The sequence below is a fragment of the Stegostoma tigrinum genome, chromosome 2 (assembly GCF_030684315.1).
Source record: "Stegostoma tigrinum isolate sSteTig4 chromosome 2, sSteTig4.hap1, whole genome shotgun sequence".
NCBI lineage: Eukaryota > Metazoa > Chordata > Chondrichthyes > Orectolobiformes > Stegostomatidae > Stegostoma > Stegostoma tigrinum.
Genome location: NC_081355.1, coordinates 47,696,283 through 47,723,365, shown reverse-complemented (window position 1 = coordinate 47,723,365; position 27,083 = coordinate 47,696,283). Strand labels below are relative to the sequence as shown.

Here is a 27,083-nt window from a genome sequence, read left to right as displayed (position 1 = left end):
AGGGTTGTTAAGAAAGCATATGGTGTTTTGGCTTTCATTAACAGGGGGATTGAGTTTAAGAGTCGTGAGATCTTGTTGCAGCTCTATAAAGCTTTGGTTAGACCGCACTTGGAATACTGCATCCAGTTCTGGTCGCCGTATTATAGGAAAGATGTGGATGCTTTGGAGAGGGTTCAGAGGAGGTTTACCAGGATGCTGCCTGGACTGGAGGGCTTATCTTATGAAGAGAGGTTGACTGAGCTTGGTCTCTTTTCATTGGAGAAAAGGAGGAGAGGGGTCCTAATTGAGGTATACAAGATAATGAGAGGCATAGATAGAGTTGATAGCCAGAGACTATTTCCCAGGGCAGAAATGGCTAGCACGAGGGGTCATAGTTTTAAGCTGGTTGGTGGAAAGTATAGAGGGGATGTCAGAGGCGGGTTCCTTATACAGAGAGTTGTGAGAGCATGGAATGCGTTGCCAGCAGCAGTTGTGGAAGGAAGGTCATTGGGGACATTTAAGAGACTGCTGGACATGCATATGGTCACAGAAATTTGAGGGTACATACATGAGGATCAATGGTCGGCACAGCATCGTGGGCTGAAGGGCCTGTTCTGTGCTGTACTGTTCTATGTTCTATGTTCTCTATCTTCTGCCTCCTTCCATTCTTGAACAAGGATATTACATTGGCCATTTTCAGTTCTCTAGGACCCTGCTGACTTCAGCGATTCCTGAAGGATCACCACCAATACCCCTACAATTTCCTCACCTATCTCATTCAGAACTTTGTGGAGTGTAGTCTAACTAATCCAGTTGATTTTTCCACCTTCAGATTTTTCAGCTTCCTCAGCACCTTCTCCTTAGTGATGGCCACTACACTCACCTCTGTCCCCTGACTCTCTCGAAGTTCTGGTATGCTGCTGGTGTGAAAACTGATGCACAGGACCTATTCACTTACTCTGCCATTTCTTTCTTCACCTTTATTATTTCTGCAGCCTTATTTTCTAGGGGTCCAATGCCTGCCTCTCTCTTACCTATGAGATACTAAAAAAATTCTTGCCACCTTCACATATTACAATTTAGCTTCCTCTCATATTTAATCTTCTCCACCTCCTTATTGCTTTTTTAAGGTAACTCCTTTCTTGGTTTTCAAAGGCTTTCAATACCCTAGGTTCCCACTAATTTTCAGGACAATATATGCTTTTTCTTTTGCTTTTATGCTGTCCCTGACTTACCTTGTCAGCATAGTTGCCTCATCCACCACTTAGCATGTTTCTTCTTCCTTGGGATAAAGTTCCAGTATGCCACCCAGATTAGCCCCAGAAACCCCTGCCATTACTACTCCACTGTCCTCCCTGCTCAGCTCCCTTCCTATCAATTCTGACCAGCTGCTCCTTCAGGACCAGAAGAAGATGGTGGCAGGGTAAGTCGTTCCATTCAGAGCTCCACTCTGCTCACCAGTTGCCTTTCTCATTCTTTCTTTGTCGTTCCTTTTTTTCTTTCTCCATTCTTCTGTCTTCATCTGTCGTAATTCTATCCCCCCCTCACACCTTTTAACTACGTACTTAAGGAATCAGGAAGGAGCCCGGCCACGACCAGCAACCATGTGGCAGGAGCTGAACGTGCGGGTTGTGGCCTTTTCTATCTCCTGATGTATTTTCTTCTCTGCATCCTAACTAGAAAGCCTGGACAAAATTCTCATCAGGATCTTTTCTCATTTGTGATTCCCCAAGTCTACCCACAACAGATTCTAATCCTTCCAACTCTATCGCTTCTTGCTAACTGAAGAAAAATATAGTCTTAAAAGTTGTTAAACCAGAGCCACAGTGAGTAAAATTGTCCAAAGACTTACTTCTAGGCTGTTGCCAGTTCAGCAAGTTCACCAGAATTTGTCTATTTCAGAGCTGCCTAAAGGCACTGGCAGCTTGACAACCATTAATTTTATTTCAGTGCGGGCTGCATTTGATCTTGGGATATGAGGAGGAAAGAACAGGTACACACTCATTGTACAATTTGGTCTGTACACTTTGTGAGACTCTGTATTTATCGCTAATTCTGAAATAATTTTGCCACCACTAATTAGTATTTTATGTATATGCGTAATGGGAAATGAAATTATAGAAAATGCAGAAACCATGCTATTATTAGGTGTAATCAAGATGGCCAACTCTGTAGCTATGTTCATATTCAATATCTTTATATATGCTTGTAAAATTACTTGTAATTTTTGAGATTTTTATGTTTATTAATTGAAGGAGTAATTAATCTAATACTGGTATTGAATTTACTCCTGTTTTAAATGCTTTGCAGCTTCAATATATATAAAATCCAACTTAAAGAAAACCCAAAAAAATGTAAAAATATTAAAAAGCCATTTTTTTTTCATTAATGCATAACAGGTTGTCTGGATTACTGCCACTATGCCATACGTCGTTCTTACTATCTTACTGCTTCGTGGAGTTACTCTCCCTGGAGCGATTGATGGAATCAAAGCATATCTCAGTGTGGATTTCTTACGCCTCCGTAAAGCCTCAGTAAGTCTTTAGGACCAGAGTCTCAACACTTGCTTGATGCATTGTTATAATATAGGCATTGATCTTTTCCTTTGTCTAAATATGGATGCACATAATTTATTGTGTACATTGCAATAAACATTTATGATATTAAAGTGCCAAAACTTAGCTTTATGTACGTTTTAACAACCTGTTTGATGAAATAGAAAGCAATTAGAAAATTGGGGAGAAGAAAACAAAATCTAAATATCTGCTGATAAATGTACTAAATTCTTTTGAACAAAACATGTACGGTAAATGCAGTGGATTGGAAATATAAACTGAAAAAGCATTTATCGTGTCAGCAGACTGGTTAATGTTTCACCAATGAGTCTATCTTCCAAATAAAATCATTCTAAATTTATTTTGTTGCGACGTGACTGTAAACTTACAATATAGTTACATTAAATGTTTTTATCTAACAATATTCATGACACTTCACAAGATTTTACTCTGGATCATCCTCAGTTTATATTCTCAAAAATAATAGAAGTGAATGCTTCTAGCAATATTTAACTATTTGTTAATAGCATCAATTTGTATATTAAGTACCAGGAGTTGCAAAATTATCCACCTTAAAGCCTTTCTTTTTCATTGTGGGTGTCATGCAAAATGATGTCGTCTCTGTGAAAGCATCATTCTGGTAATGAAACAAACGAGACATAATTTTGGTCACAGCATTAATGCATGTGCTGTGAATCTCCATTAGAAGTATGCAGATTTGGTAAATCATGGATTTAATCAGATATAGTTGATTTGACACGAGACCTGTCGTTTTGGAGCTCAATGCTCAGTTAATTTCTTCCCTTAACATCACACAGCTAAATATGTGCAGCATGAGCCTCACCCCACTATTGGTATGAAAAGAATCATCAGTCACTTACATGTTTATTGCCAATTACTTTCAACTGGTATTGTTGCTATTGCAGAAGAAACTGTTGGTTTCTGCAATTCATTGATGGCATATAATTCTGCAGGGACTATGCAGCATACAGCAAAGAACTTGGTTCTAGCTTCAACAATTCTGCACAAACTAGTTGCTCTCAGTCAAGTGTGCATTCATATGCATTCGCTTTGGTCATAACATTACAGGGAAAAGGGAGAGAAGGAACTGAGAGCAAATAAAGTTTATGGAAGAATAAGAGGTAAATATCTCTAAGCAGGAGATTACGTACACCCAGTGTGTTCAGGGAGCAATTGTCCGATCTTAATCTCAGCAAAGAGTGATGTATCAAGCGTATCCATTTTAACGAGGATATCCATACAGAATTTTTTCTATCTCTTATTGCAACAGTTACACTCTCAGAGATCTCTGGGCACAAGCTTTTGTGTTTTTTCCGTTCCGGATTAGAACAGTTGATGTTTACACATCTCTTGGTTTTTCATCACTGTATCACTGAGGCTTTGTATTTCAAGGAAGCTGAATATATTTCATTCTCTCATGCCAGAGAAAAAAAGGCAATTATCAGCTTGACTAGGATTGTACTAAGGTGCAGCATGCCACTGTCTGCAGAGGGCTCACTTTATATCCATGTATGTCAACTTTAAGATGTCTCCCTACTGGAAAGGAATCTACTCCCTCTGTATATGATTTGGATGCAGCCCAATACAGCATGTCATGTTCGTCAGGAAACTGCTTTGTGTCTTGTACACCAGTTGTTGAAAGTAAGCATGCATGAGGAGGTGAAAAAGGCAAAGAGTATATTGGCCTTCACAGTGAGAGGATGTGAGTACAGGAGCAGGAATATCATGCTGAAATTCTGAAGGGTCTTTGTGATTCCATACATGTGATATTTGAACTCTGACGAAGAATGCTGTGGCTATGGTAGGAGTGCAACATGGGTTTACTGCTCTGATTTGTGGTATGACAGGACTGACGTAAGAAGTGAGACTTGATCAGTTAGGGCTATTTTCACGGGAGTTTAGAAGTAGCAGAGATAATCTCAAAGAAGCCTGTAAAAGTTTAACAAGACAAAACAGGGTAAATGTAGGAAGGATGTTCCTGATGACCAGCAAGTCCAGAACTAGAGATCCCGTTCGAGCAGGTTATTTAGGACTGAGGTGAGGAGAAATTTCTTCTCATGGTAATGGTAACCCTGTAGAATCTTTTGCCACAGAAAGTAGCTGAGACCACATCATTGAGCATTTTTGAGAAAGAGTTAGATAAAGCTCTTAAGACTAAAAGGATCAGAGGGTATGAGGAGAAATTGGGAACAAGGTATTGAGCTGAATCATTAGATATGGTTGTTTTGACTGATAGAGCAGGCTCAAAGGGCTGAACTGCCAACTGTCCTCCTATTTTCTATGTTTCTATCTTGAACCCATGTTCATGTGACTTCATTCTGTGACAGTCCACTGTTCGATAGAGTGAAAGAGTAATATAACATGGAAATAGACCCTTCGTTCCAATTAGTCCATGCCAACCATGTTTTGAAATTAAACTAGTCCCACTCGCCTATGTTTGACCCATATTGCTCCAAACCTTTCCTATTCACATATTTATCAAAATGTCTTTTTAAATGCTGTAACTGTACCTGCATCTACCATTTCCCCCGGCAGTTCACTCTATGCATGATTCATGCTCTGTGTAAAAAAAAAAAAATTGCCTGTCTCATCCTTTATAAAACTTTGTCCTCTCACGTTAAAAATAAACCCCCTGGTTTTGAACTCACCTACCAGAGGAAAAAGACCCTTGCTAGTCACCTTATCTGTACCCTCATGATATATGACATCTATAAGGTCATCCCTCAACCTCTTATGCTCCGGGAAAAAAGTCCCAGCTTATCCAGCCTATTTTTATAACTCAAACTCTCCATTCTTGGCAACATTCTGGTAAATGTGTTCTGAACCCTCTCCAGTTTAATAATATCCTTCCTATAGCAGGGCAATAAGAACTGCACATAGTACTCCAGAAGAGGCCTCTCCAACATTCTGTACAACCTCAACATGACTTCCCAACTCCTGTACTCAAAGGTCTGAGCAATGACGGCAAACGTGCTAAATGCCTTTTTAACCACACGGTCTAACTGTGACACAAATTTCCAAGAATTATATACCAGAACCCCTAGATATTATCTGTTCTACAACATTACTCAAGGCCCTACCGTTATTCATATAAGTCCTGCCCTTGTTTGTTTTATCAAAATGTAATACCTCGAATTTATCTAAATTAGACTGCACCTACCACTCTTCAGTCCTTGGCCCAAATGATCAAGATCTCTTTGTAATCTCAGATAATTTTCTTCACTGTCCAATATACCACCAATTTTGTCGTAATCTGCAAATTTAGTAACCATGCCATCTATTTTCTCATCCAATTTGTTTATATAAATGACAAACAAAAGTGGACCCGGTACCAATCCCTGAGGAACACCGTGGTCACAGGCCTCCAGTCTGACAAACAACCCTCCAACATCACCCTCTGTCTGCCATTGATAAGACAGTTTTATATCCAGTGGCAAGCTCACCCTGAATCCCATGTGATTTGACTTTACTAATTAGTCTACCACGTGGAACCTTGTCAAATGTTTTACTAAAGTCCATGTAAACAATATTTACCTCTCTGCCATCATCAGTCTTTTTGATTACTTCCTTAGAAACTTAATCAAGTTTGTCAGACGTGATTTCCCTCGCAAAATACCATGCTGACTATCCCTAAGGAGTCCTTAACCCTCCAAACGCATGTAAATCCTATCTTTCAAAATCACCTCAACAATTTACCCACCAACAATGTCAGGCTGACAGGTGTATAGTTTGCAGATTTCTCCTTACAGCCTTTCTTAAGTGAAGGAACAACATTAGCCGGTGTCCAGTCCTTTGGCATCTCAGCTGTGGTTATAGATGATAAAAATACTTCTGCCAGATGCCCCATCACTTCTTCTCTAACTTTCCACATTGCCCTGAGATATACTGGACCAGATTCTGGAGATTTATCTACCTTATGCTTTCTAAGACCTCCTGCATTTCCTCTTCTGTAACGTGAACTGTTTTCAACGGATCAATATTTATTTCCCCTCATCTCTGGCGTGAATTTCTTTCTTCCCGGTAAAAACCAATGAAAAATATTCATTTGATATGTCTCCTAACATCGGAGATTCAATACACCGATGACCTTCTTAATCTTTAAGGAGCCCTATTCTCTCTCTCTAGTTACTCTTTTGCTCTGAAAGTACTTGTGGAATCTCTTTGGATTATCTTTAACTTTATCGCCAAGACTCTCTCATATTCCCTCTTTGCCCTACAAATTTCCCTCTTAAGAATGTCCTGCGCTTCAAGAGATTTATTTGATCCCAGTTGTCTATATCTAATATATGAATTTTTCTCATTCTTGACTAGAACCTCAACATCTTTATTCATCCAATGTTCCATACTAAAACTAGCCTTACCAGAAGAATGTAATGCCTCTGAACTCTCATTATCACACTTTTGAAAACCTCCCACTGGTCAGTCATCCCTTTATCTGTGAAAAGCATACTCCGATCAACTTTTGAAAGTTCTTGTCTCGTTACAATGTCAAAACAAATAGAATTATGTTCAAAGCTTTGGCAAAGATCTGTAGCTTGGGTTGTGGACGAGGTTGTTGACTTGCTCTCCGAGCTGGCTTGTTTTTGTTCAGATATTTCATCACCATGCTAGGTGACATCATCAGTGGAGCCTCCGGTGAAGCGATCTTATTCTACTCTGCTTGGAATTTATACAGTCTGGTGTGTTACGGTGAGTACCGTCATTTCCAAGAAAATGTAAGGAAATGACAGTACTAACCATAACAGACTGGACAGTATAAATTCCAAGTGGAGTAGAATAACATGGCTTCATCGGAGGCTTCACTGATGATGTCATCTAGCATGGTGACAAAATGTCTGAACAAAAAAAAGCCAGCTCAGTGAGCAAGTCAACAACCTCAAATAGAATTGTGATCACTAGTCCCAACATGTTCCCCTACTAACACTTCAGTCACCTGCCCTGCCTTATTTCCCAAGAAATTCTCCAGGAGGTACATTTACATATTGATAAATACATTTCACAAATTCCTCACCATTCAAGTCTTTAACACTGTGGTAGTCCAGGTCAATATTGGAGTCACTTTGAAAAATCAGACGTTGGCTTCTTGCAGACAAGGACTATCCTTTGATTACATAGGCTCTTGAATTTGGTGTGCAGTCACACACATTGAGAAGCATGAAATGTGACAGAGCAGGCCCTTGGAATGCCAAAACAACATTTCTGCCGCCTGGACCACATTGGAGGAGCCACACACTGCTCAGCTTACTGTGTACTGTGTACTGTGACTTATGGTAGTCCACTGCATGTGTACAACATGAAGAACGCATTTATCACCAGCTATGTGTCAGTCAGCTGAGGATACGGGCAAAGAGCCAGTGGAAGAAGGGAGGAGGGAGCAGACAGAGCTGATTTATATCAAGGCTGTCCTTAATTGGCTCAGCTGGCCGCAATACCAGTCAATGCAACCAAATTCCCAGTTTGCTGATAGCTCCAAATTTTACCTTTTCTCAGTTACTGACAATCACCGTATCTTCTTGGATACAATGTTAAAATTTAAAAATGTTCACCCGTTCTTGGGTTAGTTAGTATTCTTATGGGATCACCCCCATTTCCATAATGGAAAGGATGAGCAATAAGTACAAAGCTCTACTGAAACCAAGTTGGTGTAAGGTATCATCTTTCTGTTGACTACAGATTTTTAGACAGCTCTGTCAATGCACTAAACATATTAGAAATAGTGAGTAATATAGGGCTAAAAAGAATGAAGAAATTAACATAATTAGTATCAGCAGTGAAAAAGTCACTGTAGAGGTTTGAACATTTAAAGTCTGGCAAATTTCTTAACTTTGTGGCCTACCTCCTATGATTCTAAAGGAGATGTGCACAGAGATTGTGGATGTATTGGCTATGATTTTCTAAAATTCCATAGATAATACAATAACCCCAGCAGGGTGAAAGTTAGCAAAAGTTAGCTTTTTAAGGAGGAAGGGAGAGAGAAAACAGAGAGCTGCGGTACTGTCATCAATCATCAAAAAATTGCAGGAATCTACAAATAAATGAATAATGCCCTGAGAAAATCAGCAATTGATAGGATAGAGTCAACATGGTCTTTTTGAAAGGGGAATCATGTATTACAATGCATTAGTGTTTTGAGAATTGCAATGGATAGAGTAGATGAAGGGAACCAGTACGTGCCTTACACCTGAATTACCAAAAGGCATTGGGTAACGTCCCATATAAAATTTTCAAGGTGAAAGCTTATGGGGTTGGGGATAATATATTATTGTTATAATTGTTATTAATACTGTTATTATCTCAGACGAGATCGTTCAGATTATAATGTGACCTCAGTAGGGGGCAGTGCCTTAAGGTAGAGAAAGTATGCAATTCCAGGTGCTGATGAAGAGAACTAAGTCATGAAATACCACTGTTTTGAACAAGCAACTATAAAATTCACTATGTAAAATTAGTATACTATATGCAGCTTATATTCTAAGATCGAGAATAAACATAAAATAGATGGATAACAGACAAGCGGAGGCTTGGGGACCGCTTTGCAGAACACCTCCGCTCAGTTCGCAACAAACAACTGCACCTCCCAGTCGCAAACCATTTCCACTCCCCCTCCCATTCTCTTGATGACATGTCCATCATGGGCCTCCTGCACTGCCACAATGATGCCACCCGAAGGTTGCAGGAACAGCAACTCATATTCCGCCTGGGAACCCTGCAGCCATATGGTATCAATGTGGACTTCACCAGTTTCAAAATCTCCCCTTCCCCCACTGCATCCCTAAACCAGCCCAGTTCATCCCCTCCCCCCACTGCACCACACAACCAGCCCAGCTCTTCCCCCCCACCCACTGCATCCCAAAACCAGTCCAACCTGTCTCTGCCTCCCTAACCGGTTCTTCCTCTCACCCATCCCTTCCTCCCACCCCAAGCCGCACCCCCAGCTACCTACTAACCTCATCCCACCTCCTTGACCTGTCCGTCTTCCCTGGACTGACCTATCCCCTCCCTACCTCCCCACCTACACCCTCTCCACCTATCTTCTTTACTCTCCATCTTCGGTCCGCCTCCCCCTCTCTCCCTATTTATTCCAGTTCCCTCCCCCCATCCCCCTCTCTGATGAAGGGTCCAGGCCCGAAACGTCAGCTTTTGTGCTCCTGAGATGCTGCTTGGCCTGCTGTGTTCATCCAGCCTCACATTTTATTATCTTGGAATCTCCAGCATCTGCAGTTCCCATTATCTCGGATAACAGACAAATTATGGTCAAACACCCAACACAGAACATCAAATCACAAAATGCAGTCAAGAAAAGTTCCACGGATTTCTGAACAACCATCCCACACATTAGCAACGCTGAGGGTCAACAGATCTCATTAAAACTTTACAAGAAATTCCAATTCCATGCTTTTGTGCTCAAAATTATAAACAATTTTGACAGGGTAAGAAGTTGCTGCTTGACCTGCTGTGTTCATCCAGCTTCACACTTTGTTATCTTAGATTCTCCAGCATCTGCAGTTCCCATTATCTCTATTCTGTTTCCAATGGTTGGTATGTTGGTAACTAATGGTCACAATTGTAAGATTGTCAGCAAAAGCACTAGGACCGAGGAGGGGAGAAACATGGGGCGGCATGGTGGCTCAGTGGTTAGCACTGCAGCCTCACAGTGCCAGGGACCCAGGTTTGATTCCAGCCTCCGGTAACTGTCTGTGCGGAGTTTGCACATTCTCCCTCTTTCTGTGTGGGCTTCGTCTGGGTGCTCTGGTCTCCTTCCACAGTCCAAAGATGTGCATGCTAGGTGGATTGGCCATACTAAATTGCCCATAGTGTTCAGGGTTGTGTGAGTTATAGGAGGATGGGTCTGGGTGGGATGCTTCAAGGGGCGGTGTGGACTTCTTGGGCCGAAGGGCCTGTTTCTACACTGTAGGTAATTTAATCTTTACTCAGAGACTTGTCAGGATTTGGAATACACTATCTGGAAGATTGGAGGAGGAAGATTCCATAGGAGGTTTCAAAAGAGAGCTGGATATTTATTTGAAAATGATGAAATTATAGGTCTATGGAGATAGAGCTGGAGAGTGGGACTAGCTGGGTAGCTCTTTCAGGAGCCAGTATAGACATGATGGATTGAATGGCCTCCTCCTGTAAAATTCTATGATTCTATGATATTGTCAGTGGAATTCTCTGATCTATATTCTTGCTCAGCAGCATAGAGCAAATGTTGCTTATGGACTACTTTCACTCCACTCACTGTTGCAATGAAAAATTAATGACTCGTAGATTTCTTTCATGCTCCAATGCTTAATTGTATCTAATGGTTCCCAGGATTTCTCTTGAGTTTTAATTAATTGGAATGATAAACAGCTCCAAGGACCAATTCCTAAACAACTACATAGAGTCAGTGTCCTTCTGTCACCTTCTCAGCAACAGAACTGTAGGCACTCTTGCACATTTGTTTTGTGCCTTGAATGTAAATCTTCCACATTAGACTGGAGTTCACTTGCACATCTGTCACCTTGATCTGCTGTATCTGCCTCTCCTGACGTGGCCTTCTCTACATTGGTGAGACCAAGCGGAAGTTCATAGACCATTTTGTCGAGCAACTGCACCTCGTTTGCTGCAACACCTTCCACTTGCGCATCATTTTAAATCTCCCTCCCATTCGGTGGGTGATATGTCCATCCTGGATCTCCTCCAGTGTCATAATGACTCCACCCACAAACTGGAAGAGCAGCACCACATATTCCGCCTTAGTAGCCTACAGGCCAATGGCCGAAACATGGATTTCAACAGTTTTAAAATCTCCTCAACCCGGACTCATCCCATGTCCAAACCTCCTTCTCATCCCCGCCTCCTTGACCTGACACAACCTGTCCATCGTCTCTCCCACCACACTGACCAATCCCCACCACTCCCTACCTGCACTCACCTATCACCATCTCACCTACTTTCCCCAGCCCCAATCCTCCTCTCTATTTATTTCTGAGCTCCCTTCCCCCTCTCCATTTCTGAAGAAGAGTCCCGACCTGAAATGTCAACTTTTCTGCTCCTCTGATGCTGCCTGGCCTGCTGTGTTCCTCTAGCTTCACACTGTGTCGTCTCTGACCCCAGCATCTGCAGTTCTTGCTATCCCAAAGCAACCACTGGAACTCTATAAATATTGGAGACAAAAAATCCTTATCACAGCAGGGGTTGAGAATTGGTTAACGGAAACAGTGCCAAGTTTGGGAGTAAATGGGGCATTTTCAAATTGGCAGCGTGTAATTTAGTGGATTCATAGAAACATTGGAATTAGGAGAGAACGTAGGCAATTCAGACCTTTGAGCTCTCTCCGCTATTTAATATGGCTGATGTTATTCTGGTCTCAACTCAATTTTCCTGCCTGCTCCCCATAGCTTTTCTCCCACTTATCATCAGAAACATATCTGTTTCTTTCTTGAATCTGTTAATTGACAATGGCTGTACCACATCTAGGATAATTACTGCAGCCGTAGCTATTTACAATCTGTTTGAATAACTTAGACAAAGAGACAAACAATAATGTCCCTAAGTTTGTTGATAATACAAAGCTAGGTGAAAATGTAAGCTTTAAAGACACAAAAAGGTTACAAAGAAACTTGGGACAGGAGTTAGATTGAGTCAGCAACAAGATGGTAGATGGAGAATAATATGGGCAAGTGTGAGGTTATTCATTTTGGTTGGTAGGCTAGAAAAGCAAGATTTTTTTTAAAAAGGTGTGTATTTGTAATAAACTGAAAGAATTGTGGATACTGTAAATCAGGAACAAAAACAGAAGTTGCTGGAAAAGCTTAGCAGGTTGTGAAGAAAAATTCAGAGTTAACATTTCAGTTCCGGTGACCCTTCCTCAGAACTGATGGTAGCTGGGAAAACGTTGGTTTATATAAAAAAAGTAGGGAGGGGGCTGGGATAGGGAGTAAACGATAGAATAGAGCCTGAAGAGAGAGAAGAGCAGTTGGATAGACAGGGAAGTTGATAACGATCTGGCTAAGAGGGTGAATAATTGTTAATGGGGACTATTAGTGACTAACACTAGGTAATGTGTAATGGCAGGCTATGTGATTAGAAGACCTAGTGTGTGGAGTAGGGGGCTAGGACATGGGAGAGTTTAGGCCCGAAATTATTGAACTCAATATTGAGTTCAGAGGGATGCAGAGTCCCCAAGTGGAAAATGAAGTGCTGTTCTTCCAGCTTGTGATGAGCTTCGCTGGAACACTGCAGCAAGCCAGAGACAGACATGTTGGCCAGGGAACAGGGTGGTGTGTTAGTGTGGCAGGCAACAGGTAGTTCTGGGTATTTTTGGCAAGCAGAAAGTAGATGCTCTGCGAAGCGGTCACCCACACTACATGTTGTTTCCCCAGAGTAGAGGAGACCACATTGTGAGCAGCGAATGCAGTAGACTAGATTATGGGAAATACAGGTGAAGTATTGCTTCACCTGGAAGGTGTGTTTGGGCCCTTGGATACTAGAGAAGGAGGAAATAAATGGGCAGGCGTTGCACCTTCGCCAGCTGCAGGGTAAGGTTCTGTGGGGCTGCGGCGGGGGCGGTGGGGGTTGGGGGGGGGGGTGCAGTGTTGGGGGTGAAGGAAGAATGGACCAGCGTTTCCCAGAAGGAACAGTCCCAGCAGAAGGCGGACAAGGGAGGGGAGGTGAATATGTGTGATGGTGACATCTCGCTGGAGGTGGTGGAAATGGCATTGGATGATCTTCTGGATGTGGATGCTTGTGGGTTGGTACGCAAGAACAAGCCAGACCCTAGCACTGGTGCGGGAGAGAAGACAGAGGGTGAGGATGCAAGGGCGGGAGATGGGTTGGACCTGGCAGTGGGCCCTATCGACAATGGAGCTGGGGAGTCCTCAGTTGAGGAAGAAGGTGGACATTTTGGAGGCTCCCTTGTCAAGGTTGGCCTCAACTGAGCATATGCGACAGAGATGAAGGAACTGAGAGAATGGGATGGAGTCTTTACAGGAAGCAGAATGTGAGGATGTATGGTTCAGGTAGCTGTGGGAGTTGGTGTTTTATAGTGAATGTTAATGGACAGATTCTCTATCATTGGTGCTGCTTCCTTTTCTCATCCAGAATTGGAAAAGTTCATCAATTTCACTTCCAATTTCCACCTGCCCCTCACTTTCACCTGGTCTATCTTTGACTCCTCCCTTTGCTTCCTGGAAATCTCGGTTGCCATTTCTGGGGATAGACTGGCCATTAATATCCACTATAAACCCATTGACTCCCATAGCTACCTGGACTATACATCCTCACACCCTGCTTCCTGTTGAGTTTCAACTTACTGCACCTTCACCTGTGAAGCTGCGCCTTACTAGAAAAAATAGAGAGTATTCCATTACACTACTGAATTATGCCATGTAGATGCTGGATAGGCTTTGGGGAGACCGGAAATGAGTTACTTGCTGCAGAGCTTCCGGCCTCTGGCCTACACTTATGGCTACGGGTATTTATAGAATTGGTAAAGCTCGGTTTCTGGCCAATTGCAACTCCTATGATGTTGTTGGTAGAAGACTGTGATGGCAAGGACATTGGATGTCAAGGGGAGATTCCTGTCATTGGAGACGGTCACTGCCTGGCATTTGGGTGGCACGAATGCGACTTGGCATTTTTCAACAGAACCCTGAATATTGCCTAGGTCTTGCTGCATTTGGGTATCAAGTCTAAAGACTCAAAAATGGCACTGAACATTGGGCAATCACTAATGAACATCTCCACTCATAATGGCAGCAAGGTCATGATGATGCAGCTGAAGATGGTTGGACATAGAATGCTAACCTACGGTGTTGTCCTTAGATGGAGATAATTAACCTCAAAACTTCAACCTCTGTGCTAAGCAAGCTTCCCACCAGTGAAGAATTTTCTTCATGATTCTCATAATTCGGTACCACTGGTAACTATTTTGCTTTAGGAGTATTGACTATGATTGGATAGTGCTAAATTGGATGAAGTCTCACTGCCTGACCACGCTTCATGATGATGTAAATCATGGAGTTTATTTGTTTATGACATTGTATTAAAATCTCTCAGAATGCTTTCTTTGGCCACTGGTAGATTGATGGTTGCTTCCAGTAGTCTCCCAAACATTTCAGGAAGATTAATCAACACAAATTGTTCTCCATATTAAAATCAATTTTAGAACAGTGTCTTAACACTTGCTTCATCCACAATTCATTTTCACTTTTTAAAGAAGTTGTACTCTCTGGCTTTAGCTCTGCTAGACACTCATAGTTTTACAATCCCTGCTCAGACATACAGCAAGTAGCGGTTTAGTACTGACTGCATGGTGCATTCCTTTAAATTAGAAGTCTGTGGTGACCTACTTCATAAATAATGGGTGTGAGTAATTTTGCATTGCAATCCATTGCTTCATTTTTGAGCTCAATTCAATTTTACAGTGCAGAGTTTTATCTGCCATCACCAACACTAATGTAGCGACATACATTTCAACAAAGAAGTCATTTGAAACTATTGTAGACAGAGTGAAAGACAGTACTCTCTGAAAGTCCCGCTGTAAACCTTTCCATCACTCCCTCGTGTCCAAAATCCTTGTCAAACACAATCTCTTCAGCCTTTCAATTATCTCCTGCAATGCTGCCTTTCCTGACTTAATGTCTGCCTCTTTATACCTATTTGTGAAGCACGTTGGACTGTTACTTTGCATGGATGATGTTATATTTAAGATGTGAAGAAAATGAAACTTCCAAACGTTCAACTAAAAATACGTTGAAATTTACAAAGCTCATTGCTTTCTAGTCACAAATTATCACTCTCTGTGTGCAAAAGAAAATTCTGTAGTTGGCCATTGGTTATCCAACATAGTAGGGGAGACCCTTGGCTGAAAACTAAAACTAATTAATAACTAACATTTCACAGAAAAGAATCATCTGTTAGTCACCAGTTAAGATAAAGAGGAGCAGCAAGGCCAGCTTCGCAGGAGAGAATGGAAGACCCTTTTTTATATGACTCTTCATTTTGCCAACTCAAGAATAATTTGAAAAATCGATATCACAATTCAGCTGTTGCAAGCAATTGAAAGGCATTAAAGTCATTAGCTTGTTGATTGACTTGGCAAAATGATAGGATGATAATCAGACTTTCAGCTGTTTAAACATAGATAACAAAGCACAACCCACAGTAAATAATCTTGAGAAGACATTCTGAGCATGTGCTTGGGTTTGAAAAGCAATTACAACCATAGTGTTACAGCATGGAAAGAGGCCATTAGCTCAGTAGATCTGCTTCAGTGTTAATCTCTGTTTAACCTAATCTCGCTTTCTTGCTCATTCTCCATAACCTTTAATATTTTCATTTTACAGTTCATTGAACTTCATAATATGCTATATTTCAATAATGCTTTGTGATAGAAATTTTCATTTTTTAACATTTGTTTGTATAAAAAGTATTTTCTGATCCCACCTTTAATTCTGTTCTGATTGAATATTGTGAACAGTAAAATAGCGATAGATTGTTTCCACAATCTCTGTACTTTGATACACATGACAATAAATCAATCAATCAACAGTTTAAAGACCCTTATATAAAGAAAGATATACTGGCATTGGGGCCAATCCAGAGACAGTTCACTAGTTGGATCCCAGATATGAAGGGGATGTCTTATGAGGAGAGGTTGAGTAGGTTGGGCTCGTACTTATTGGAGTTTAGAAAAGTGAGAGCCAACCTTATTGAAACATTCAAGATTCTTAGGGGACTCAACAGAGTAAATGTGGCTCAGTTTGTCCTCTCAGATGGTAGTAAATCTTGAAATTTTTAAGTATATTCAAGGCTGCGATAGATTTTTAATCATTATGGGAATCAAGGATTATGAAAGCAGAAAAACAGAGTTGTTGATTATCAGATCAGGAGTGATCCATTGAGTGACAGAGCAGACTTCATGAGCTGCTCCTACATCCTTTACTTTTACCTTAAAATTACACTTCTTTGTCACCATCAGACTAAGTAGTGGAAAGAATCTGTTGCTATTTTACGATATCTTTTCATTTCCTGATGATCCTGCTGTCATAGCCACAGTGTTTATATGGCTAGTCCAGTTTAGTTTCTAGTCAATGGTAACCCCAAGGATGTTGATAGTCGGAGATTCAGCGTTGGTGATCATTGAATGTCAAAGGATGATGGTTAGATTCTCTGTTAATGGAAATGGTCATTGTCCAACATTTGTGTAGCATGAATGTTACTTGCGATTTGGCAATTCAAACCTTGACATTATCTAGGTCTTGTTACATTGAGTTATAATCAGCTCTTGGGAGTCATGAATCGTGATGAACACTGTGCAATCATCCATGAATATCCCACTTCTGACATTCTGAGAGAAGGGCATTGATGAAGCAGCTGAAGCTGCTACAACAATACCCGCTGAGATCCTGGAGCTAGATGACTGACCTTGAACAACTGCAACCTCACAAAATAAAAAGGTATAATTCTAAAGTGATATAGAGGCAATGGCACCTGGGTTTATATCTGTATAATTCATTGTAGGTAGCAGGACATGTTGAGAACGTTGTTTATAAGCTATAAAGCATATTATACAGTAGTTTTAGAAGTGGTCTCATCAACAACCTGTTTTACCTATAATTTGTTGGTACCTAAATAGATTATGACCATTGGATTACACCCTCCAAATAAAAGAGCTGCTCATCCCAGAGCAGATGTCCCAAAACCTGCATTAGGCAGGCAACATAGCTGTCTGGACTCTTGCTGTCAGCTGCAGAGAAAAGTATCTAGCACCACCCCCCCCCCCCCCACCCCCCACCGCCCCAACCATGCAGTCCCTACTACCACTTCATTCAAATTAACTGTATCCCACTAAATTGACTTCTGTACCATCATGCCATGGTCAGTTTTCTCATCTACTCTGCAGCCTTTACTTTCATCCCTACAGTCTGTAAGAACCTCAAACCTATGGGACAATTTCAAAGACCAAGGCACTTGCATCTCTGTCTTTCGGCTCCCCTTCACTGTATCACCATCACATCACGAATCTAGAATAAGTGTTCTAGCGAAAAGGATAAATAGAGTGGTCAGTCGGACATTAAACTTCTGAGTTGGGGGGAAGGGAAAGTGAAAGTGACAGGGAGTATGGAGTTAAATGGAAAGATAAGCAACAGGATAGCATGTGTACAGGTGGGTTTAAGCTCGAGGCAGACTAGGAATACAGCAAAAAGGAAGAATAGCTTAAGACATCTGAGGATTTCCAATCTCTCTAATAATGATAAGAAAGTTAGCATGTTGGCACTTTATCTAAATGCTCCTAGTATTCGCAACAAAGTAGATGAATTAACAGCACAAATCCTCTTGAATGATTATGATGTGGTAGGCGTCACAGAGACATCATTGCAGGGAGTTCAGGACTGGCAGTTAAACATCCAAGGATTCACAACATATCAAAAAGACAGGGAGGTGGGCAGAGGAGGCAGGGTTGCCTTGTTAGTTAAGAATGAAATTAAATCTATGGCACTGAATGACATAGGGTCAGAGGATGTGGAATCTGTGTGGGTGGAGTTGAGGAATCACAAAGGCAAAAAAACCATAATAGGAGTTATGTACAGACATCCTAACAGTGATCAGGACCAGGGGCAGAAGATGCACTGGGAAATAGATAGGTCATGTCAGAAAGGCAAGGTCACGGTGATCATAGGGGACTTCAATATGCAGGTGGACTGGTGAATAATGTTGCCGGTGGATCCAAAGAAAGGGAATTCATGGAATGTTTGCAGGATGGCTTTTTGGAACAGCTTGTGATGGAGCCCACAAGGGAGCAGGCTATCCTGGACTTAGTGCTATGTAATGAGCCAGACTTGAGAAAAGACCTTAAAGTAAGAGAACACTTAGGAGGCAGCAATCATAATATGGTAGAGTTCAGTCTGTAGTTTGAAAGAGAGAAGGCAAAATCGGATGTAATGGTGTTACAGTTAAATAAAGGTAATTACAGGGGCATGAGAGAGGAATTGACGAAAATCAACTGGAAACAGAGCCTAGCGGGAAAGACAGTAGAGCAACAATGGCAGGAGTTTCTGGGTGTAATTGAGGACACAGTACAGAGATTTATCCCAAAGAAAAGAAAGATTATCCGGGGTAGGATTAGACAGCCATGGCTGACAAAGGAAGTCGAGAAATATATCAAAGAAAAAGAGACAGCCTATAAAGTGGCCAAGAGAACTGAGAAATCAAAAGATTGGGAAGGCTACAAAAACAAACAGAAGATAACAAAGAGAGCAATAAGGAAGGAGAGGATGAAATATGAAGGTAGGCTAGCTCGTAATATTAGAAATGATAGTAAAAGCATCTTTCAATACATAAGAAACGAACGAGAGGCAAAAGTAGATATTGGGCTGCTCCAAATTGATGCTGGAAGATTAGTGATGGGAGATAAGGAAATAGCTGAAGAACTTAATAAGTACTTTGCATCAGTCTTCACAGTGGAAGACATGATTAGTATGCCAACAATTAGGGAGAGACAGGGGGCAGAGTTGAGTATGGTAGGCATTACAAAAGAAAAAGTGCTAGAAAAGCTAAAAGGTCTAAAAATTGATAAATCTCCTGGCCCATGGGCTACATCCTAGAGTTCTGAGGGAGGTGGCTGAGGTAATAGCAGAGGCTTTGGTTGTGCTCTTTCAAAAGTCACTGGAGTCAGGGAAAGTCCCAGATGATTGGAAAATTGCTGTTGTAACCCCCTTGTTTAAGAAAGGACCAAGGCAAAAGATGGAAAATTATAGGCCGATTAGCCTAACCTCGGTTGTTGGTAAAATTCTAGAATCCATTGTCAAGGATGAGATTTCTAAATTCCTGGAAGTGCAGGGTCAGGTTAGAACAAGTCAGCATGGATTTAGTAAGGGGAGGTTGTGCCTGACAAACCTGTTAGAATTCTTTGAAGAGGTAACAAGTATGTTAGACCAGGGAAACCCAGTAGATGTTATCTCTTTAGACTTCCAAAAGATCTTTGATACAGTGCCTCACGGGAGGCTGCCTAGCAAGGTGAGGGCCCGTGGTGTTCAAGGTGAACTACTGGCTTGGATTGAGGATTGGCTGTCTGACAGAAGGCAGAGAGTTGGGATAAAAAGCTCTTTTTCGGAGTGGCAACCGGTGACGAGTGGTGTCCCGCAGGGTTCAGTGTTGGGGACGCAGCTGTTCACCTTACATATTAATGATCTGGATGAAGGGACTGGGGGCATTCTGGCGAAGTTTGCTTATGATACGAAGATAGGTGGACAGGCAGGTAGCCCTGAGGAGGTGGGGAAGCTGCAGAAAGATTTAGACAGTTTAGGAGAGTGGTCCAGGAAATGGCTGATGAAATTCAAAGTGAGCAAATGTGAGGTTTTGCACTTTGGAAAAAAGAATACAGGCATGAACTATTTTCTAAATGGTGAGAAAATTAGTAAAGCAGAAGTACTAAGGGATCCGGGAGTGTTGGTCCAGGATTCTCTAAAGGTTAACTTGCAGGTAGAGTCCGTAGTTAAGAAAGCGAATGTAATGTTGTCGTTCATCTCGAGGGTTGGAATATAAAAGCAGCGATGTGCTTCTGAGGCTTTATAAAGCTCTAGTTAGGCCCCATTTAGAATACTGTGTCCAATTTTGGGCCCCACACCTCAGGAAGGACATACTAGCCCTGGAGCGTGTCCAGCGGAGATTCACACGGATGATCCCTGGAATGGTAGGTTTAACGTATGATGAACGGCTAAGGATCCTGGGATTGTACTCATTAGAGTTTAGAAGGTTGAGGGGAGATCTAATAGAAACTTACAAGATAATGTATGACTTAGAAGGGGCGGATGCTGGGAAGTTGTTTCCGTTAGGCGGGGAGACTAGGACCCGTGAGCACAGCCTTAAAATTAGAGGGGGTAAATTTGAAATGGAAATGAGGCGACATTTCTTCAGCCAGAGTTGTGGGCTTGTGGAATTCATTGCCACGGAGTGCAGTGGAGGCTGGGACGTTAGATGCTTCAAGGCAGAGATCGACAAATTCTTGATCTCAGAAGGAATCAAGGGCTACGGGGAGAGTGCAGGAAAGTGGAGTTGAAATGCCCATCAGCCATGATTTAAATGGCAGAGTGAATTTAATGGGCCAAATGGCCTTACTTCCACTCCTATGTCTTATGGTCTTATGGTCTAACTTCCTCCCCCGATCACTGATCAAAACAGAAGTCCCTAATCTACATGTGACCATCCATGCAATAAAGCATCCTGGGAAGTAACTTGCCTGATACATCAAGTGTCTGCGGTTCTGCCTGTACATAGAAATCCTTCCCAATTTTACTCCTAAAAGATTTGTTTCTAATTTTTTGACTATGCTACCCAGATCTAGTTATCGCATCCAGCAGAAATAGTTTTTATCTATGTTAAATGTTGCACTTAAATTCTTGAAAACATCTATCAAATCGCTCCATAAGTTTCTAATTCCTGGAAATAACATAGTATAATAGCATATATTCCAGCCCAAATCTTTATGATAGTTACATGTCATCATGACATGTGATGTTCCAATTTAAAGATAAGCTCCTCCCCTTTAGTCACTTCCTCTGTGCAGTGTTGTCTGTGTAGTCAGTCGGTTATGTGTGAGCAATGTACAGTAGCATCTGTAAGTATAAACCGCAGACTATCTGTGTTTGTCTGCAGTACTGTAGTCTTATAAATAGTTAACTCTGTAAAAGAACCTCAAGATATCTGCCTCTCTGCAGCATATGTTACGCAGGTTAATGCACAGAAAATTACAAACAGCATCATGGTGGCAGTACATTAATGCTAAAAGCTGAAAAGTTTCAGCAACTTCACAGTTTTCAGGAGATTTTTTTCTGAGACTAATCCATGTATCTGTCCTGGTTCAGAGCTGAAGTTACAACATCAACCAGGAATGATATGTTACACCCAAAATAAAAGGCTGCTAACTTATACTGAAACACAACAAGCACCCTACTTCTCTTTCTACTTTAAAAAAACATTTGACAGGTAACTGCTGAGCTAATTTAAGAAACAAGATCCTAACATGACAACTTTAAAGTAGTCCAAAAACATAATACAGCTTAAGGAGACTGAAAAAAGCACTTTCCTTATGAAAGCAACCTTACCCGTGTCCAGACATTTGTTAATTCTACCTTTTTATTTTTCAAATCGTTATAAAAAGTTAAAAAAAAGCCCAAATTATGTCATCTCTCTTATTTGGCATGAATGCCACCTATAAGCATATCTGCTACTACAAGCTTGTACATTTTAAAGCTAATCCAAAAAGCACTTTTAAAACCACAACTACAAAGAAAAAGAGCGGCCAAATTGCTATTTTTAAATTCTCAGCAACAATTAAACATGATTGGAAGCATTTTTAAAGTCACCAAGAAATAATAAATGGAAATAGCATTGTACTGCCATGCAGATTTTTATTCTGATATTTTACAGAGCACAAAGAACACAAAAGAAATGAAAAGCAAGCATGTCACCATGAACAGACAATCCATTGAAATTGTGTCATAATTTTGGTTACTTAAAGGATGAATGAAGCTTTACTTGTTGGATTAGCAGATAGCCGACAAAGAATGATAGGCACTGTAATTTCTTTATGGCTTGGAAAGTGAAGGGTAAATAAAAATGAACTCCTCCAGTGATCCCCAACAAAACTTACATACTTTAGAATGTCGACTGAAAGTTCAAGTCAATGCTAAAGAATTCACAGCAATCCTCAGCTAGAAGTGCTGAATGGATGACCCATCGCAACCACCTCCAGTGGTCCCCAACATCACAGATACCAATGTTCAGCCAATTCGATTTACTTCATGTAATATCAAAAATTATTTGGAGGCATTAGGTAGTGCAAAGACTACATGGTCTGCAAACATTCTCCAATTGCATCCTAGACTTGTCTTCCAGAACTTGCCTTTCCCCTAGCCATGTTCTTACATGACTGTTACAACACTGACCTCTACCCAATAATATGGAAAATTGCACAGCTATGTCCTGTACACAAAAAGAGGGACAAAGACAACCCAGACATTGATCATTCGTAAAGTGATGGAAGGTTTTATCAATAATACTATCAAGCAGCACCTGCTCAGCAATAACTTGCTCAATGACACCCAGCTTGGGATCTGCCAGAACCACTCAACTCCTGACCTCATTACAACCTTGGTTCAATCATAGACAAAAGGGAGGGAGATGTGGTATACTGTTAACATCAGTAAGCTAGTAATCCAGACGCCAAGGCTAATGCTTTGGGGACACACGGCCAAGTCCTACAGTGTCAGTATGTGAAATTTAGAAGAAACCTGGAATTTAAAATTAATTGGATGGCAAGGTGGCTGAGTGGTTACCACTGATGCCTCACTGTATCAGGCACCTGTGTTTGATTCCAGCTTCACATAACTATGTGTGGAGTTTGCACATTCTCGCCGTGTCTGCATAAAGTTTATTCTGGGAGCTCCAGTTTCCTCCAACAGTCCAGAGATATGCAGGTTAGGTGGATTTGCCATTCTAAATTGCCCATAGTCTCCAGGGATGTGCAGGCTAGGTGGACTAGCCACAGGAAATGCAGGGCTACAGGAATAGCATAAGAGGGGTGGCTGTGGGTGGGATGCCCTTTGGAGGGTCAGTGTAGAGTTGATTGGCTGAATAACCTGCTTCTACACTGTAGGGATTCTATGATTCTATGAAAAGAGCTGAATTTCAGAGGTGACGTCAGAGTGATAGACCCTGGCATCAAGACTGCACTCAACAGAGTGTGGCATCGAGGAGTCCTAGCTAAACTGAAATCAATGGATTTCGGGGGCAAACTCTCTGCTGCTTGGATTCATACATGACACATAGTAAGATGGTTATGCTTGATGGAGATCAGTCATCTCAGCTCCAGGACATCCCTGAAGGTGTTCCTCAGGGTAGTGACCCAGACTGAATCAGCTTCAGCTGTTTCATCAATGACCTTCTCTCCATCATAAGGTCAGAGTGGGAACGTTTGTTGATAATTGCATAATATTCATCACTCTTCACGATTGAAAATCGGGCCCACTGTCAGCGTAATTCCTGTGTAAGGCAATGGATTTTTGTTTACTTTCTGAAAGAACCTACGTAAAAGGGAAAATCACAGGTGGAGAGCTTTTCCTTCAAATAATCACCATGTTAATTGTTGTGCTAAGGAGACATTTTGCAGATACCTTAAACTGATGTTCCTAGAAAGGTGACATTTGTTTGATGTCTTTGTTTGCCTCGAAATGTTCCAATGGAAATAGATCCTGACTCTTCAATAGCACCTGTACTTACTTCCTGTTTTAAATGTCACTTGCTGATCAATATTAAATAAATCAATCTATTTGTAGCAACATTTGTTTGTTTATTGACTACCTGCATACAGTGTTTTACTGTGCAGTGCTGTTCACACTAATCTGTTGAACGTGTATAAGTGAACGCATTCAAAAGGTATCAATTTATGCGTCCTTTCCTTGAATGCCAATAACTAAGCATGGAGTGGCAACCTACGAAACAAATTGTACAGATGCACACTGCAACAATTTACAAAATTGCCCTTATTTTAATATTGTCTTTGATCTCTGTGCTGAATAGATTCCTGCAATTATCTGTAATAACAGCTCTTTTTCTCTCCTTTGTGTATCTGTTTTGTTGATAGGTTTGGATAGATGCAGCTACACAGATATGTTTCTCACTTGGAGTGGGTTTTGGTGTACTAATAGCTTTTGCGAGCTACAACAAATTTAATAACAATTGTTACAGGTAGGCTATGTTGCTAGCTTTATTTTCTTTATGTGATACGTCTAATATGTTTTGTATCCACGAGCTTGCCTATAGATTGCCAGCTATTACTTAACACCATCAGGGTCATTCTCCCTGGTGATCTTATCAAGATGCAGAATGGAATCATTCTGTGCTGATTTGGGTTCTTTTTGTTACTTGTAAAACCAATGTTACATGGCTCAGTATAACCTCCACGGGTTTTAAAAGGACCTCCAGATTGAAGGAGAACATTTATTTGGTTGCTTCTACATGTTGATTTTGCCCTAGATCAGGAGTTGCTGGCAATCCCCCTCTTCAGTCACTGCTGCTCAAAACAGTGATTTTATATCATTACTGTTCCGTACCATTTAGCATATATTCAAGGTATGGGATAACATGATAGAACTTTTAATAGTTTTTAATAGTGAATTAGAGAAATTCACTACTTTGAAAATAATATTTATAGTTTGAAGGTGCTCCTCTGTGTCTTGGTCGATTTATCTTGCACCTTCTGACTCTACTGCTGTACGTTTTCCACCCTAAAGCACTATCACCATGCGTTCTCCCTGTTTCGCAGAAAATACTTCTTAGGTTATTGCATTCATATCTCTGCTCTCTCCTCCTGTTTGGTCTAAGTCCCATCACTGCTTTCGTAAAACGGCTTAATGGCCTTTTCTTGCCTCTTCAGCTGGTCCACCTATCAGTTCCTGAGAATTTGACAAGAAAACACCCTCTTTCCTTGTCACACACCCTCTTTCCTATTTTAGCCTAGGAAAATAGGCTATTGATTTAAACTACTTAATTAAACCACTTGTCCAATTGGATAAGCACTTGTAAAGATCAAAGTGCCAGTTGCTGTTATTTGTGAGGTTTGGGTGGATTGGGCTGGAGATGGGTGGGCATTCAATGAGTGAGGCGTGAAATCATGGCAGCAAGCCTGACAACAGTGAAGAGTGAAATTTCGCTGGTGTCAATGGTTGAGGTAACAAATTATGTCATCAGGAGAAAGTGTTTACACAGCACTTAGCCCAAAAGGAGATTGACAAAGAGAAAAACAAGAAAAGCTGAAGGGAGGGGAAGGATTGAGGGAGTGGGAGAACAGGGTGAGAGCAGGTGAATGCATCCAAAATGTAGCTAGGGCTCGAGCACCATTTGATTGTAAAAGAGAGTAGAGGTCAGAAAGTATTTTAAATGGAATGTTGGACAAGGCTGGCCCCACGGACAAATTAATTTTATTTATCTTTGCCAGTTATCCACTGCAATCCAGTAATTGCATTGCATGGTGTCATGCACTCAAATATTTGGAATTGCTGAGTAAGTTAACATAAACAGATGGATTTAGAAGTAATGTAACATCATGGAGAGTCACATTTACATTAAAGAGTCACATTGTTTTACCCTCTGCGCCACCCACAATGGCATCACTGAAACTTTATTAAAAGCACACACCATTTTTGGGCATTTTAAATATATGTGTTAACAGAATCCAGTAGTAAGATAACAAAGACACCTATGAAGTATCAGGACTATTGAACATAATAATCTCTATGAAAATGAATGCACAGAGCCTCTTCATTACTAAGTTAACTGCAGTATGATGACAATTAGAGACTTTGGTATACTATCTGCATTGTCATTTATAGGATCCAGTCTTACTTGAGGCTCGTGCATTCATTTTCATAGAGATTATTATGTTCAAAATTGTTATATTAAATATTGACTCCTAAAGCACTTGAAACATCTTGCACAGGGACTATGTAAGGGCTAGGCAAATCTAAGTTGTGTTATTTTTCTCCACAGCAACTTTTCAAATTTTGCCAGCCATCTTGCAGGTCTCTCTAACTGAATTTACCTTCACTGCAGGCAAGACCTCGGACCATTTTGCCCTATAAAGGGACGTGATGCTCATTGTGAATTAATATAACATTTGTGGTCATTTTATTTCTGTTTCAAATATATGAATAACACAGGCACTACCATGGTGCTGTTATTTGATTCCGGATCAGAGGTTTTCATTTGCAGCGGCTTGAAAGGAGAAGAAGGGGTTGGCTACCTAGTTTGCACACTTGCATTTTTAAGTTAACAAGGTATTCAGCTGGATGAACACAGGCCAGGTAGCATCAGAGGGGCAGGAAAGCTAATATTTCAGGTTTGGACCTTTCTTCAGAAATGGGGACGGGTGCTGTGAAATAAATAGAGGTGGGGAGGTGTGTGGTGATGGAAGCTGGATAGTGGAGCAGATAGGTGGGAGAGAAGACGGACAGGTCAAGGAGGTGGGGAAGAAGCTAGTAGGAGAGTGTAGGTAGGAAGTGGGTGTGGGTGTTGGTCAGTGAGGTGGGATTAGGAGGAATAGATAGGTGGGAGGGAAGACGAACAGGTCAAGGAGGCAGGTACGAAAGGGGGATCTGGTCTTGGGATGAGGTCGGGGGAGGGGAGATTTTGAAGCTCGTAATGTCCACATTGAGGCCATTGGATTGTAGGGTTCCAAGGCAGAATATGAGGTGCTGTTCCTCCAGTTTTTGGGTGGCATCGTTGTGACAGTGGAGGAGGCCCAGGATGGACAGGGAGTGGGAGGGGGAGTTGAAGTGGTTCACGACTGGGAGGTGTTGTAGTTTTGTCATGAACCGAGCGTAGGTGCTTTGTGGAGTACCTACGCTCGGTTTGCAGCTTTGTGGAGCACCTACGCTCAGTTTGTGGTTTTGTGGAGCACCTACACTCGGTTCAATGTGATCTAAGTTGCTTGTTTTTTAATGGCCTTCTGACAATGCTGTGTATTGTTTGCATTGACGGACA

General features: G+C 41.3%; 1 protein-coding gene across 1 annotated transcript in view; it reads left to right on the top strand.

Annotated features, from left to right (window-relative positions):
• Window positions 1-27,083, top strand: part of slc6a3 (solute carrier family 6 member 3) — a 160,824-nt gene that overhangs the window by 48,173 nt on the left and 85,568 nt on the right. The window contains exons 5-6 of the mRNA XM_048560401.1: window positions 2,379-2,513; window positions 24,187-24,290. Of these exons, the coding sequence (XP_048416358.1) occupies window positions 2,379-2,513; window positions 24,187-24,290 (239 nt within the window). The remainder of the gene's footprint in view (window positions 1-2,378; window positions 2,514-24,186; window positions 24,291-27,083) is intronic.